The following is a 17,389-nucleotide window of genomic DNA, read 5'->3' on the forward strand; positions in this document are numbered from 1 at the left end:
CCAGCCGCCGCTGTCTGGGAAGGGTCTGCACTGTACCTGTTGCCAGTCTGTTGCTGGATCGCCGTGGCTGGAGAACCAAGCCCAGCTCTCAACAGCCTCCCCTGCGATGTTCACTCTCTGCCGGATGACTGGGCGGTTGCTCGTGGTCGACGCCCATGCTTCTGGCCTCGTCTTTCTTCCACCGTCCTCCCGGAGCGAATCCTTGAAAGGAAATGCAGAGTTGCAGGTAGATTCGAATCGACCTCGTTGCCACTGTTGAATCCGTGATTCGTAAAGTATGATGTTTTCCAATAACTAGACTGAGGCTGTAACTTAACAATCAACAGGTGTTTACTGGAGGAGGAAAGACTAACAGTACAGAGGCATGCTCAAGGCTTATATACAGGTGTGGTCACTGCCGGTACTACAGTATACAGGAGCTGTAAAAGTAGTTCTCTCTTAAAGGTACATACACTACAACAATCCTACCTCTTCACTCTTTTGAGCTACATGTTCAACCCCCTGTATCCTTACATCCCTGTCACTCGCCTCCTCTTAATCCTCCATCTAATTCCTTCCCCATCACAACTGCTAGCTCCCCCAAGGACAGAGGCCAACTTACCTCAACCTCTTTCACTCTCTTCCTATCTTTCCCACAAAGAGGTTTTTCTTGCTTTCAAATTTCAAGTTGTGTTTAAAAAAAAATTTAAATAGTGCGAGGAAGTCCCTTCTCTCATAGGTGTAAGCAATCAAAGCATTTACCTTTTATAACTGTCAATAAAACATAGGTGAGATTTTTGGCTTCAAAATTCAGCTACTTTTTTGAAAATTGAAGTAACGAGAAAGATTGCTCCCTTGCTCTCTCTCTTTCTCTGGGTCTCTTTTTTTTCTTGTGCTGTCTCTTGCACTCTGAAACTGAAAATAATTCTATTGAGGAAAAAATGGAAAATAAGATTTGTTGTCCTTTTCCGAAAACTGATAGATTTGTTTTAAATCTCTATCTCCCATAGCTACATTTCATAACACAAAATGGTTCAGAAAAAAATTGAAGTGTCCTAACAATACCATGATTGTGGTACAAGGACAAATGGCCATATTCAATCATCAATCAGCCCTGTTCCCAACAGAATAGGTCTTGCAGTTTCTATGTTAAGTTTAATCAAGGCTAGCTCATGGAGACCTGACTGAACTTTAGTTACATCAGTCACTTTTTAAATGGATTACTCGAACCTATGGAAAGCTATTGAACAGTCCTGTATCAGCGTTTAGATTTTATGCTTTTTTTTACGAAAGAATATGTAATCATTTTACCAAGCGAAGGCTTGTTACTGAGCAAGATCAGTTCATCGGATGGAGAAAATGGTGTGAGGTATGGATTTCTCAGTGGCTTCTGTCAGTGCTAGCCTGTGAATTGTATCAGATGAGCTGATTGTGCCCTATCCCCCCTCCTCCATAATGTGTCTTCTGTAGCAAGGGCCCAAAATCACTGCAAAGCAGTGGCAGGTGGATCTGAGAGATGGCTAGCTCTGGAGCTGAAGCCCATGATCATCTGAGGTTTAAGTGAATGCTTCACCACCTGTGTTATTAGGCTGTCAGGACGGCACTGATGCCGTTCCTCTCCCCCACTCACCCTACTCAAAATAGTATATCAGTAATTTTTTAAACAAACACAATTATTCCAAAGGGATTAGAAATAGAAAACGAATTAATGCAGCAGATGTTGTATTAAAACTGATTAGATACATGAATAATAGCAATCCATCTCGGGTCCAGTAAACCCTCAATGCTTAATTGTGATGCATGTTAATGAATGTATGAACCGATAGCTTGAGGGAAGTTACTGGCCAGCTGACGTAGCTTAAGCATATTAATTGAATTGGATCTGAACCACTTCAGTATCTCAATCCATAGAAGGTCTACACCATCTGTGCAGAAGATAATCAAGATCTTAAAATGGTTTTGACTGTTTTGAGGCGCATCTGTGTGTTGCATGAGATCAAGATATGGTAGCTTAGTGGAGCTCGTTCATGCCCACATGTACACGGTCAGCAGGTGTTACTGGATTAGGATCCTTGGCTCTGTTTTTCTCCCCCTTTCCTAAACCAGGGGCAGTAAAGTCAATTATAGGATGCTAACTGATGCTCCAGATGAGAACCAAATCAGCACAGAACAGGGACTGAACCTCAGACATTCTTGGTTGGTACAGTTCAGCTGCATACCGCATAAACTTCTTGAAGTCATGGGATAGCCTTCATGCTTTTCATCATTAAACTTCCCTTTATGTGTTAATAAAGTTACTGAGAATTTTACAATGTATGTATGAGTAGCACTTAGAGATTCCGTCGTAATTTTAGAATTGAATGAGCCAGTGCACTTCCTCATTTCATTGGCTGATTTTTGTTGTTGGAGTCAGCTGACGGGGTCTTTCTCTGTTGCTTGCTGGAGTGACGAAGAATAGAAGGAGCTTGCACGTTTGTAGTGCCTTACATCTCTTGGGGAAAGTTCCAAAACATTCATAAACAATGAATTACCAGGAAACTCTTTGGTATCCGGCACCAACGGGACCAGCATGTTGCCGGTTGATCAAAAATTCTGGGTGAAGGAGAGGGTTATCTACTGAGGCTATTTTTGACAAAGAAAAATAAAAAAATCAAGAAATGTGCAGTATACAGTAATTGGGTACTCACCTGCAGAATGTTGTGTTAAATGGATGGTGGAAGATGCTTGATTAAGTACAGTACTGCCAGTTGAGGGTAATGCAATGCAATGACTACCAGCAGCGTGGGAAACACACAGTACCCCTGTAAAATGGCGGATCAGAAGAGACTACCGGCAGCGCAGGAGAGTCAGACTCCTGTTACAGGGGGATTGAGGGGTTCCGACTTCCGACAGCGCCAAGAAGCCGAGTAGTGGCAGTTTGGCGAACTACCACCACTGACTAACTCGGCCACCGTGGGAGACTCGGACTTGGACTCGGCAACATTGCCGGTTATTGAGGTGTTGTTTTCGGAGTGAGAATTTTGCCGGTTAATAGAGAATTCCGGATATTTAGGTGCCGTTTAAACGAGAGTTTCCTGTGCTTTGAAGTGCAGTCACTGTTGTGTAAATCAACGCTGCTGTCATTTTGCACGAGAAAAGTTCCCCAAAACAGCAATAACAAGAATGAGAAGTTAATTTATGTTCAATAATTGTGAATCACGTTCTTCGGTTTTATCCCTAACTAACTTTTTTTCCTTATCCAACAATTGCTGCAATCTCACGTTTCGCTGCTTGCTCCCACCCTTACTTCACTCAACTCAACTCCACTCCTTGTCATCACCTGCAGTCACTTCACCCCCTCCTTGCTGCTAGCCCAAGCCTCACTGCCACACTGTTATCTTTCTCGTCCAAACCGTATTTACTCTGTAATGAAATTTAAAGCGTTGCATTTTCTGCCACATTTACCTTTCAAAGAGAACATTTTGGGAAAGACTGGATGATTTTTAAAATTTAAGAATCAGACAGTAGCTCTGTAGAGGGCTGGTACGACAGGAATACTTTGCGCGCAATTTATGTGGAACTTCCTGCCCCGTGGTTAGTAGAATTTCTTGGGGGAAGCGGCCAGATCTGTTACCATGTGCACATTTCAGAACCCACAGACAGCCCAAAGATGATAGCGCAGCAGAAATGTGACACACTTCTTGGTTTACAGTAAGAATGACTCTCCGAATTATTTTTTTTTACAGACATTCTCTCTCTCTCTCTCTCTCTTAGGCAGTCCCTCGGAACCGAGGATGACTTGCTTCCACATTAAAAATGAGTTCTCAGGTGACCGATGAGTCCAATGTGGGATCTACAGTCTGTCACAGGTGGGGCAGACGGTGGTTGAAGGGGCAGGTGGGTGGGGTGCTTGGGTTGACGTGCGCTCCTTCCGCTGTTTGCGCTTGGCTTCCGCTTGCTCCCAGCAAAGAGACTCGAGGTGTTCGCCGCTTTCCCGGATGCTTCTCCTCCACTTTGGGTCTTGGGCCAGGGATTCCCAGGTGTCAGTGGGGATGTTGCACTTTTTCCAAGGAGGCTTTGAGGGTGTCATTGAAGCGTTTCCTCTGCCCACCTGGGGCTCTCTTGCCGTGTCGGAGCTCCGAGTAGAGCACTTGTTTTGGGAGTCTCGTATCGGGCATGCGGACGATGTGGCCCATCCATCGGAGCTGATCGAGCGTGGTCAAAGCTTCGATGCTGGGGATGTTGGCCTGAGCGAGAACACTGATGTTGGTGTGCCTATCCTGCCAATGGATTTGCAGGATCTTGCGGAGGCAGCGTTGGTGGTACTTCTCCAGTGCTTTGAGGTGCCTGCAGTACATGGTCCATGTCTCTGAAGCATACAGCAGGGCGGGTATCACTACTGCTCTGTAGACCATGAGCTTAGTGCTGGGTTTGCCGGGTTTTTACAGACAGTGAATTACTGGTGGCACCATAGGAACTTTTAGTAATAGAAAGGAAAAGCTGCAAATGCTGGAAATACTCAGCAGGTCAGTCAGCATCTGTAGAGAGCAAAGACAAGTCTGGACACCTGAAACATCATAAACATTCTCTTTACAGACGCTGACTGACCTGTGCATTTCCAGTACTTTCTGCTTTTATTTCAAACGTTTGATTTGTTCTACGGGAATCCCATTCGGGAATAAGTATTAATTTATAAATCCAAATTACAACGTGAAAAATAATGGCTAAACACAGCAAACCTATGATCCAATTAATTTTAAACGTCACATCAAAATAACCGAAAACAAGTGTGTACTAATGCCCAGTATCTCTAACAGTTAATAGACAAGTCAGAACAGTAATTTACAAATACTGAATTATATTTAGCCTTCTCCTCTGTGCATCCCTCCAATACCTAACTGGTTATTCTTCATGTGAGAACCTATTCACATTTGCCTAAAGGGATATCATAGCTAAGCCCACTCCAGTCCTTGTCTGATGTTTATATGTGACCTCTTTTCAGTGGGAGTCAAGCAATAAGGAATGGGAACTCTTAGATGCATTTTTAAAGTGTTGTTTCTTCCCACCCTAGTTCAGGGTCGCTGAAGCCAATTATAGCACCTCTCTGCTAATTGGCTGAGATCAGCTAGGGCCATATAAATAGTCAATCAAACCTGGGACCCTCTTGATTTTGTATGGTCCAGATCGACCTGGGACCCTCCTGATTTTGTATGGTCCAGCTCGACCTGGGACCCTCCTGATTTTGTATGGTCCAGATCGACCTGGGACCCTCCTGATTTTGTATGGTCCAGATCGTCCTGGGACCCTCCTGATTTTGTATGGTCCCGATCTACACTAGGCTGTGCATTTACTAACTGAGCCATTGGGGCTAGCGACTTTAGTATTATCGTGTCATATTGCTGTGTTGCAAGCGTGTTTCATGTCATCACTTTTGTGTAGGGTTGCCAACTCTGGTTGGAAGTATTCGTGGCAGTTTTTATCACATGACCTCCCATCTCCAATGGCCCTGCCCAGTCAAACAGCCTTTTTGCCTCATCTCCAATATTTTTATCACTAATAAACTATGGAGTTTAAAATGAAAATGAAAAAACATGCTATTTATTTTAATGCCCCAGTGATTTTTCTCTTTGGTTGATTGTAGTAGTGTCCAGGAGATTCCTCTCTAATTCCAGGAGACTCCAGGACAATCCTGGAGGGTTGGTAAGCTGACTTTTGTGACCTGGCTAACGTTCACCACGTGGTCTTTGATGAGAAAGACAAAAAGAAGTTGCATTTATGTAACACCTTTCACGACTGCAGGACATCACAAAGTGCTTTACAGCCAATTATGTGCTTTTGAAGTGTTGTCACTGTTGAAATTTAGGAAATGCGCCAGCCAAATTGCACACAGCAAGGTCCCAGAAGCAGCAATGAGATAAATGACTGGATAATCTGTTTTTTTGGTGGTGTTGGATGAGAGATAAATATTGGGCAGGGCACCAGGGAGAACACTTCCTGTTCTTCTTCGAAATAGTACCATGGGATCTTTTATGTCCTCTTGAGAGGGGAAATGGAGCCTCGGTTTAACATTGAATCCAAAAGACGACACCTCTGAAATCTAGCATTCCCTCAGTGTTGCACTGGGATGTCAGCCTAGATTTTGTGCTTGCGTCTCTGAGCGGGACTTGAACCCACAATCTTCTGACTGAGAGGCGAGAGTGCCACCACTGAGCCGCAACCGACACGTGGTAGCCATGATGTGTTTTCATGTGACGCCAGTGCACTTCATTTAAAAGAAAGCTCCAATGGCCACTTGTGGAAAGTGTAAGAAACTGAGAGTAAACTTTGAATTTAGAGTCTGGTATAAATATAACCTCATGGATAGAAGCACAGCCAGCGTAAGATGATAAGGTGATATAAGTTTCATTTCTCTGTGCTAGGGAGGAATTGTAGGCAGATGGCCATTTTTTTTAAAATCACAAATTTAATAATTTTCTGAAAATTCTATTTTTGAAACACTGGATTTGCTTAGTAAAAGGAGAGCTTTAAATAAGTCGTTTTTACATATATTTAATCTGCTGTGTTTATGAGTTCACCGGAAGTGTAGGACAGCATCTATATTTACACTACACAAATATATATCAGATAACCACGCCTATTTATTTTTGAATTCGTGCGCTGTGGTTTAGAGATTTAGCAGATCTTTTCAGAACAGCTTCAGAATGCCTTCTACTGGTAACGCTGTTTAGCCTACTAGAACATTGCTTTCCTTTTTAACTTTGAAACTGTTTCAAAAGCTTGCATTCCATGCGTGGAACAGGCTTTGCCTTTGTAATGGTTACTGGTAAAACTCGTTCGGTTGCTTTCTGATTTCACTGTTGGGATAGGTATGGTTTGAGAGACTCCCTCCTGCCTATGCTGATGAGGCAGTGCCTGGTTTTGTTTCTGATAGCCTGCCCGTGATAAAGGCCTTGGGACACTCGTGCCTCAGGTCACATGCTGCAGGCCACGCTTTTTTGTTTTAGAGCATGATTTTAATCTGTGTGCGTAGCAGCATGAGTAGACCACTAGCACTCTGGAAATTTACTTCTGGGAGGGCAGGCTGTAATTAGAGGGAACAAAAGGAGTAGGCTGCAAGGTTAGTATTTAACCTGGCGCATATTCTTCCTCATTGGAGGGGTGCGATTTTTAAACACAAAATTACCGTTTACTGTAAATACCAAGATATTCACTGATGCAGATATTTTGGGCGATGACTTTCTGCTGAGTGGATTGTTTGGATGGCGGATGCCATTGAAATACATCGCAAGTTTCTGATCTTTAATAAAAAGAGGCATTGTTGTGCTGCCTGTTATTTAAACTATGTGGAATGTAGGCGATCAGCTGGCTGAGCCCTTCAGTGACACGGAAATGACTGGAATTTCCCACTCAAGGGAAGTCTTGCGCAGTAAACCCACAGCAATTGGTTACTCTCGCAGCCTGTAAGAGTTGTCTTTCTGATCCGCAGGGAAGAAGTGAGGTTTTTTTAAATGGCAGTCCTGGTTTCTTCAGCCGTATTTTGGCACATCAGTTGCCATTGAACACCCAATTTATTGAAAGCCAAGCCATTGTTTCTCTTCAGTCACGACTGAAACGATTGCTAAACCTGAGTAAAACCATAAGGATGAAGCAACTAAGATGTAGAATTTCCCTCCAGTGGGCGTCTTAAGAGCTGCTGTTCATTATGGAACTTAACTTGGCATGGTGATGCAACTTTGCTGAGCAGGTAAACATCAAATCATTGTATTTACATATACAACTTATTGAATCACTAATTAATCTCTCTTTCATACAGACTGCAGGTTGAAGGGACTGCCCATGTGTATGAGGATGGTTAAAGCATTTCGTTATTATTTCCAACATCCATGGAGTCGGCTGATTGTGGCCTACTTGGTGACTTTCTTCAATTTCCTCATTTTTGCTGAAGATCCAATTTCTCACAGTCAGACTCCAGCCAACGTCATTGTCGTTGGAAACTGCTTCTCCTTCGTAGCAAATAAGTACCCCGGAGGAGGCTGGAGCTTCCTAAAAGTGCTACTGTGGTTGCTAGCTATTGCTACTGGCCTAGTGGCAGGAAAATTCCTCTTCCATCAGCTGATGTTTGGTAAGTGACAACAAAATCACCTTGAACACTCTGCAGTTGCTGTGGAAACCATTTCATGCTACTAACCAAAACTGACAACAGGCCCCGACAGATTTCCTTTTGCAAATATGCTTAGCTTATCCCCCTGTGGTTTTCGATTTTTGTTGTTGTTGCTTTAGCCTTTCAAAGGGCAGCTTGATCATCTGAAAGAAGATGAAAGAGTTTCTTTCGGGTTAATTTACAAGCAAAATCTTGCTCAAATTTCAATTAAATGACTGAATTCCTGGGTCGTTCAGGATGCTGGTAGAATATTCCTGGTAGATTTTTTTCTTAACCTGTGCATAGAAAAAGGCACATTTAAAAAGGAAAGACCCAGACCTGTCTGAAAATCTGAGTTGAATTTGGCCACTCATTTGCTATTTAAATGTTTGTAATCTAACTGAATGAATGCCACACTTATTTCATTGCTATGGCAAGAGGCACTGCACTTCTTTTCCCAGAATCATACAATAGTGCTTTAATTTATCAGAGTGGATTCTCAATCCATGCAGACATTAATTATTAAAAAGAAAAGCTGAAAAAGTTGTACGGCTATCATAGAGCTGTATAACAGGTATTCAGAAAGTTCAACTCCCCAACAGTTTGCTGTGGTAGCTTTAAAAAAACAGTCCAACTTCTTTAGAAGTTTTCTGTTTATTCCATCACATTTCCGAGTAGGCCAGTACATGTATACATTAGTTTAATGTCAACAAGCAATGTGTAATCTTTTTTTTATCTTGTAGCTATTGCAGGAAAATAGTAGTCTCAGTGCTTCTATGTACATAGCTCCTTTTTATGACTTGGTGTATGCACAACTGGAAGAAGTGACGAGTTACCAGCTGGGTAACTCAAATGGCTATCGGTGTACAGGGCAAAGTTTCAAAACTGGAAGGAAAAGTATTTTACTGGGTGCAGTTGTGAAGCATTTATTTAAATGCCAGTAATAAAGAAAAACATACAGGCATATAATTGTCAGCTGACTACAGTAATTGGAAGGGAGTATTTATTGCAATTCAGAAGTTCCAGCTGGGTGCAGTTGAGGGTGCGGTATCTGTCTTTTTAGAAAGCAGTTTTGTAGAAATGATAACTTGTTCGGGCTCTTGAGGGCTACGCAAATTAAACTGGCATGGGTTTGTTCACTCCTGAAAACATGGGCCGGGATTCTCCTCTTCAGAGCGGAGTTCTGGTGGGATGGGACTTCTGCCCACCCCTCCAAATCTGCCCCATCCCAATCCCCATTTCCCAGGTATCACTCTTCAGTAAAAGTCAAGTTCAGCACTGATATCAGGAAGCACTTCTACACACAGTTTGTGCTGATGCTCACTTATCCCCTAGACATCGTTTAACTTCAAATAGTGCTCAGGATTAACTCTTGTGACACATTTATACAGGTGGAGCATTTAAGTGCAGTGCAGCGAGCTGGTGACAAATCCATGATGCAAATAAATATAACACTCTGCGAAGTGTAGAATACAATGGTACAGGATGTCACACCAGTGACACAGTTCCCATAATATACTCTCTCTCGCATGAACGGCCATAAGTCGCGCCAATCATTTGGCAGGGTTGAAAGAATCTCTGCAATTCACTGTCAATGGAGCAATGTTTTATTTATTATCTTGAGAGCTCACTTCCAAAAGAACACCCAACATACTGTATTTAGGTGGTAACGCTTCATAGCCTTTATTAATTTTAAAACAGCTACACCATGAGCATGACAAATGGTCTGGACCTACTTTGTTTTTGCTCCTTGTTTCTGTTGGGTTGCTTTGAAATAATGGCCCTGAATTTTCTTGCTGTTTCCAGCACTTGAGTGGCGTTGGAACGGCACTGGAAAATGTTATAACGAGGAAACTCGTGGGCAAGCCCTTTGCGACGCTTGTGTGCCTTTCAGAGGCTTCCCCGGCATCTCCTTGCGATCCTGTAGCTGTTCTGCGAGTCTCCCGCTAGTTGACACTGGCCTGATTTACACGCAACTATCGGGGAACCAGTGGGGCTGTGCATAAGGATTTCCTGGACTTGGTTCATTCGTGCGCTTGACCTGACTTATGCCTGTTGAGGTGAGTGTTGCATAAATGGATGATCTTTGTCATCCAGCAGCAAGATGTGTTCAACCTTTAGTGGCATGTCTTGGTTAATGAGTTTTGTTCGTTCTTAGCCAAGTCACAAGATAGACTAAAAGGTTATAGAGGCACTGGAGTGGGTGCAAGAAAGATTTACAAGGGTGATACCAGAACTGCGAGGTTATACATATCAGGAAAGGATGAACAGCTTGGGTCTCTTTTCTCTTGAAAAGAGAAGGCTGAGGGGTGACCTAATAGAGGTCTTTAAAATTATGAAAGATTTTGATAGCGTGGATACAGAGAGAGCGTTTCCACTTTTGGGGAAGAACAAAACTAGAGGCCATCAATGTAAGATAGTCACTAAGAAATAAATAGTGAATTCAAAAGAGCCCTCTTTACCAAGAGAGTGGTGAGAATGTGGAACTCGCTACCACAGGGAGTGGTTGAAGTGAATGGTATAGATGCATTTAAGGGGAGGCTAGATAAGCATATGAGGGAGAAGGGAATAAAGTGTTATGCTGATAGAGTTAGATGAGGAAAGACGGGAGGAGGTTTGAGTGGAGCATAAACACCGGCATGGACTAGTTGGGCCGAATGGCCTGTTTCTGTGCTGTATATTCCATGATTAAAAAAAGTGTGATGTTTTTCATCTTAAGCAAGGTAAAGAAAGCTTTTTAGTTTTGATCACTTAGACTGCCTCCAGCTGCAACTTTGTTTTTCTATTGCAGCAACAAAGGAGGTACTGTCCATGTTGGGCTGAAAATAAATGCTTACACCACAAAAGTCATTGGGGGAGAAATTCGGTATCGCCCCGTTTGGGGCGCAATTATCGGCCGGGCGCAAAGTTTAGTGCCTGGCGCTAATTATTGCCTCTGACTGCAAACTTGGCTTCTATCGCCCCTGGAGGTGATTGGAGTGCTAAATCAGGCGCTACACACCTCTCTTAAGGCGCTAATGCCGAGGAGCTAACTCAGTGCGCTGGCAAAGCTCATGTGATGTCAGTCAGCAATGGAACACAGACACACTGGCGCCAGCCAGTTCTTAAAGGGGAGGGTCGATCTTGCTCTCCATCCACACCCTGCTCATTGCAGCCTTGAATCTCGGCCTGGAGAGACCTGTACGTCAACCCTACTGGAAAGAACAATGGAGAGGCCCAGGGAAAGGGCTCAGAGTGCAGCCCCCATAGTCTCTTCTAAATTGATGCAAGGAAGGACAAATCAAAATGAATCTGCAAAGTGCTGCTCATTACCCCAAACTCCTTCACACAGCATTGAATCTCTCCAGAAGTCTCTCTCTTTCTCAGAATGCGTGGTGCAAAAATGTCGCCGACAAAAAAAGTCAGGAAGCGGTCGCCTTTAAATAGCGCCCCCCCAGTCCCTTCCCGACTGCAAAACGTTCTCCTCAACCTGTCGTTGCTAGCGGCAGGCGGTAAGGCAGGGGGCGCCACTCAGTATCCGGTCCGGGGTGCTACTGGGGCGTTGCACGCTCGACTGATATCACGATCTGCGGACGCAGGAGATCGTGGCGGTAGTGTTTAGCGCTGCCGCAAAATGTCTGGTCAATTTCGCGAGCGGTGCAAACATCGCCGCGCCCGGGTGCTAGTTGCTTTGCGATCCATTAGTGTCCTCTTGGGCGCTAACGGGAGGCACAAAGCAACCACATTTTTCCCCCATTGGATTCAAATGTAATTGCAGAAATAATCTGAATATTAAACATAACCCTGAGTTCAAATCTATTTAAAGTTGACCCTGCATAATGCATTGGGAGGTATAATGTAGAAGTTATTGTATTCAAATCTCAATGTTTACAAATTCTTCCATGACCCCATCCCACTTGAGTATTTTATCTGCCACGCACATGTCCTAACCTTCACCCTCTTCTTCTCAATCAGTGGTGCTTCAGTTTAGTGGTTTGAAGTCAAAGCTAAGTAAATCAGGATTTCAATATGCTCCACTGCTCTAGTGTAAATGTTAGTGGTTAGAAAAGCAGTTATTGAAAATAAGACAATTATAATTGCAAAATACTGCGGATGCTGGCAATCTGAAATAACAACAGAAAATGCTGGAAATACTCAGCAGGCCAGGCAGCATCCGTGGAGAGAGAAACAGAGTTAACGTTTCAGGCCTGGGACCCTTCATCAGAAAATTGTTATTGAAAATAAGACCTCTGTTTCTACGGAAACAATTGCCGTCAATTGAGCTATTTGTACTTGGTGGTCTCTTTTTAGTAATTGAACTGGATAAATCAGAATTTCTTAAGTCTTGGGTCAGTTTAATGAATATAAAATCTTGTGCTAAAGAACACTGTTTAGCTATAAGTATAAATGTTAGTCATCAGTTTGTGTTCTGTGCTTAATACCTAATGCCATCTATTGGAAACTTGAGCATATAACATCAGCGTATTGTGCAAACAGTGATACCATTGCGTACGAGATCCATTTGTTGCAATTTTCCAATTATAGTAATTATAAAGGTAACCCAAATTATGTTAATAATGCATTAGAGCAAAATTTAATATAAATGCACTTAAAATATCTTGTAATCCAAAGTACTATTATTCATTTCGGCTATAACCAAAATATATCCTGAGATAATATCGAAGTGCTAAACCTCTGTAAAATGGAGTGTATTATTTATCATTAAAGCCTGCTCTTCCTGTCAGCTGAATCCTTGCTCTAGCACCATTTATTACAATGCAGACTTTATCCCAATACTTTATTTTCATGCTTACAGCATAAAGGCAGCTCTGAGCAGATCTGCATGCGATAGTGTGCCACAGGACTAAAAATGATTTTTTCACCATGGTATTATGCACAGAGACTATCAGCTACCCATTATGTTCTCCTGTCCACTCCCATCTGGCAGTCCATGTCACAGTGTCAGAATGTTGTATTAGGCTGGAACTAATAGTTTAATTTATTTACGAATAAGAAAGCAAAAGGTACAGTAATAGTAGCACAATTCCTGACTTACACAATACTTAAATGATTCCAAAATTAGAGTCTTAGTGGGAAAAATTCGGTTGTTTAGCGCCTCCGGGGGGTACTAACGGGGTGCTAGTAAATTAGCGCCCGAGTGTGGCGATGTTGGCGCCGCTCGCGAAATTGACCAGACATTTTGCGGCGGTGCTAAACACTACCGCCACGATCTCCTGCGCCTGCAGATCGTGATGTCAGTCGCGCGTGGAACGCCCTGGTAGCACCCCGGACCGGATATTGAGTCGCGCCCCCTGTCTTTCCGCCTGCCGCTAGCAACGACAAGTAGAGGGGAATGTTTTGCAGTCGGGAATGGGCTGGGGGAGCGCTATTTAAAGGCGGCTGCTTCCTGTCTTTTCTTGTCGGTGAAATATTTGCACCATGTATTTTGAGAGGGAGAGAGACTTCTGGAGAGATTCAACGCTGTGTGAAGGAGTTTTGGGTGCTGAGCAGCACTTTGCAGGTTCATTTAGAAGAGACTGTGGGGGCTGCACTGACTTGGGGTGTCATCCTGCACCTGCAAAATCGGAGGCAGCAGAGACACAGAGAGAGAGTGGCAAACATGGAGGAGGGCCAACAGGCCTCTGCACAGGAGACCTTACCCTCCCAGGGTATTCGGGGAGCAGTTCTCATACCTTCATTTGTCTGAGGAGCAGTGTTTGTGCAGGTTGTGCTTCAGCAAGGAGGTGGTCACTGAGCTCTGCCACCTGCTGCAGCCAGATCTGCAGCCTCTACTGAGGACCAGGACGTCTCTGTCAGTGGCAGTGAAGGTGACAGTGGCTCTGAATTTTTATACCACCGGCTCCTTTCAAGCTTCTACTGGGGACATCGCCAATATTTCTCAGTTCACTGCCCATTGTTGTATCCGGGAGGTGACAAATGTCCTGTATAAAAGGAGACGCCAGTACATCTCTTTCCCCGTGACCCGGGCCAAACAGCATGAAAGCGCATGTGGCTTTGCTAGGATAGCGGGCTTCCCCATGGTGCAGGGCGCCATTGACTGCACGCATGTGGCATTGCGGGCACCGAATGCGAATGCAGAGGTATTCTGAAACCGCAAGGGCTACCACTCCTTAAATGTGCAGTTGGTCTGTGACCACAGACAGCTCATACTCGCTGTCAATGCCCGCTATCCTGGCAGCAGCCACGATGCTTTCATCCTATGCCAGACTGGTGTGCCAGACCTTTTCCAGGCACTGCATCACCCGAGTGGATGGCTCCTCGGGGACAAGGGTTATCCACTCTGCACCTGGCTGATGACAGCGCTCCGTAACCCCAACACCCCTGCCGAGCTGCGGTATAATGAGAGCCACCTCGCCACCAGGAACATAATTGAGCAGACGATCGGCATGCTGAAGCAACGGTTCCGCAATCTGGGCCACTCGGGAGGAGCCCTGCAGTACTCTCCTGAGCGAGTCTCCCTGTTCATAACCTGGCAATCCTGAGGACCCAGCCAATGCCACCAGGGATTGGTGCACCACCTGAGAAGGAAGAGGAGGAGGAGGATCAGCAGCAGCACCAATGTGGGAGGGAGGCGCACAATGTTGCCACTGCAAGGGCCGTCCATGAACGGCTGATAAGCTGCTTCCAGGCCCCTACTGAGAAGATGGCTTGTGGCATGGAGAACAACATCATGGAAAGCAACCCGCACCCCCTATAACCGGCCAAAGCTGGAATGATTCCAAAGACCAAAAATGTAAATTTTGAATACAAAAACTTCTTTATTTAACAAACTCTGTGTGTGTCATTTATTCAGGACAAACAATTAGAAACCAACACAACAAATCATGAATTGACAGAACTCGTTCTCACAAGATGGAGATAAACGGCAAAACAGTAAACAAATGTAATCACACGAACCTCGACCTTTACCACAAACATTCCCACCATTTAGGCATCCTACTGTTTGCCCTTCGAGGGTGATCTCCATCCCCTGCGCACTTCCCCCCACCCCCCCCGCCCCCCCCTCCTTCCCACCCTACTGCTCCTCTGTAATGGGGCCCCAGTGGCTGCAGCAAGGCTGGTGGAAGGCTGCTGAATGTCAGTTCCAGAGACTGCAGATGCCCTTGAAGGACGCCCTTGACCAGCTCTGGGCCTGGAGGGCCCGGCTGCAGACTGAACCAACTCTGCATGGGCGGCAGCAGTCTGGGCTGGCTGTGTTGCAGGCCGTGGCAAGTACAATGGGGAAGTGCCAGTGGTTGCAGCAGGAATGCTGCACTGAGAGAGCCCTGGGGCAATATGGCAGCAGTCAGTGCTTGCGTGACATTAATCTGAGACTGCATGTCACCAGCCAGTGACTAAATTGTAGCACTAAGCCGTTGCGTTGCGTCGGCCTGTGCTGCAGCGGACTGCTCCACACTCCTAGCCAGTCCATCCATGCTTTCGGGCACCCTTGCCATTGCACCCATGAGCTCAGTGTGCATGCTCAAGACCTGCCTACTCATGGCCGTGATGGTGCAGTCCTCATCTGAGTCCTGTGCAGCAGGACTTGCTTCCCTACTCACCCTCCGGGGAGCTGGCCCCTGAGCTTCCCTACCCCCATGGCATTGCTGCAGTCTGCTGGGCCCAGGAGCTTTGCCCTCATCAGACCCTACCCCCCTGCTCCCCTCCAGGGAAGGCGTGGTCCCAGTGTCGGAATGGGCGCCCTCGGGAGACGCAGGCAGTGAGGCTCCAGCTTCCTCTTCCTCCTCGCCTGGGGCGTCGCTGCCACTGGTAGGTTGAGGGACAGACTGGTCAGCTGGTGGTTCACTATCTGAAAGCAGGGAGGTACAAGAGTGGCTTTAGCGTGAGGACAGGGGGGTAGTAAAGGAGCAAGGACTGGAGACAGCAAGTTGGATTGAAAGTGTAAAAGGCTGGTGTTGTGAGGGGCAAGTGGAATGAGAGAGGAGAGAAAGCTGATGAACAAGGGGGTCGACCTCTCCAGTGGCCACGGCACCTATGATCTGGCTGGCAACGACCCTGTGCACGCGTGCCTCTAAATCAGTGAGGGTGTGTAGGTCAGCTGGTCCTCCTCCCGTGCATTGCTGCTCCCCGCTGTTGTGAGCGAGCTTAGCCTGCAAGAAAACGGACAGCGTCTGAGTGAATATGCAGCCATGTGCTTGCCTGATGTGCCTCCCATAGTTGAATAGCCCTTAATGTATGCAAGTTGTGGAATGTGCGTGTGTGTTTTATGAGATGGCCATAGGTCTTGGATGAGTGTTGGGATTTGGGGTTTTTAAACCCTCTGGGCACAGAGTGAAGTTGAGATGGAGGGATGTAGAGGTATTGAAAAGCAGCCATTCGCCCTGACCACCGAGTGAGGTCGTTGAACTTCTTCCGACATTGGGTGTGGGTCCTCGGCACCAGGCTCCTCGAGGAGATGTGCTGAGCCACCACCCTCTAGACTCTTCTGTATTCACGGGGCAATGGCCTCCTGTCACTCTGTGGGTAGAGCACTGCCCATCGCCGCTCCACAGCGCCAACCAGAGCCACCAAGGCCCGGTCGCTGATGCGCTGAGCTCTTTCCCTGGGCCTATCCATTAGTGGTTCCAGCACAATTTGCTTTAGAGGTCTCTCCAGACCAAGATTCAAGACTGCAATGAGCAGGGTGTGGCTGGCCAGCAAGATGGCCCTTCCCCCTTTAAGAACTGGCTGGCGCCAGTCTGTGTTCCATTGCTAACTGACATCACCCGAGCTTCGGTAGTGCTCTGAGGTAGCGCCTCGCTCCTCAACGTTAGCGCCTTAAGAGAGGTGTGTAGCGCCTGATTTAGCGCTCAAATCGCCTCCAGGGGCGATAGAGGTCAATTTTGCATTCGGAGGCGATAATTAGCGCTGGGCGATAAACTTTGCGCCCGGCTGATAATAGTGCCCCAAACGGGGCGATACCAACTTTCTCTCCCTTAAACCTTTGAATTCTTTCTAGAAATCGTTTACTGAATCTTGCAAATGATAAGCCACACCCTAGCACCCCTCTTAGCTGAAATATGGGGCGCGATCTTGCCAGCCCTATGGAGGCGGGACTGCCAGGAAAATGGCAGAATCTGGGAGTGGGTGCCCATCCCACCCCCAACCCGCTTCCGTGCCATCTTCCCAGGAGGCGGGTACCCGACCCGCGCTGGGTCCCGTCTCCTTGGAGGTGGGAAGGGGATTACAGTCACTTAACTGCATGTTAACAGGTAGTCAACAGGGATGGGTGGGCTTAACAAGGCCAATCAAGGGAAAGTAGCGTGGGTTGGCCACAAGTCGCTGGAGGCGGGACAACGACCCGACAAGCAG

At 45.9% G+C, this 17,389-nt stretch overlaps 1 protein-coding gene across 2 annotated transcripts in view; it reads left to right on the forward strand.

Moving 5' to 3' along the window:
- The window catches only part of tmem117 (transmembrane protein 117), a 336,326-nt gene that overhangs the window by 23,320 nt on the left and 295,617 nt on the right, over positions 1-17,389 (forward strand). The window contains exon 2 of one of the 2 annotated variants that reach the window (XM_086009384.1): positions 7,772-8,080. The exons of the other annotated variant lie outside the window; for it this stretch is intronic. Within the exon in view, the coding sequence (XP_085865510.1) occupies positions 7,772-8,080 (309 nt within the window). The remainder of the gene's footprint in view (positions 1-7,771; positions 8,081-17,389) is intronic. 2 annotated transcript variants of the gene reach the window in all.

This window comes from Somniosus microcephalus, chromosome 16, assembly GCF_052327205.1.
Source record: "Somniosus microcephalus isolate GS21.2 chromosome 16, FLI_Smic_1.0, whole genome shotgun sequence".
Lineage (NCBI taxonomy): Eukaryota > Metazoa > Chordata > Chondrichthyes > Squaliformes > Somniosidae > Somniosus > Somniosus microcephalus.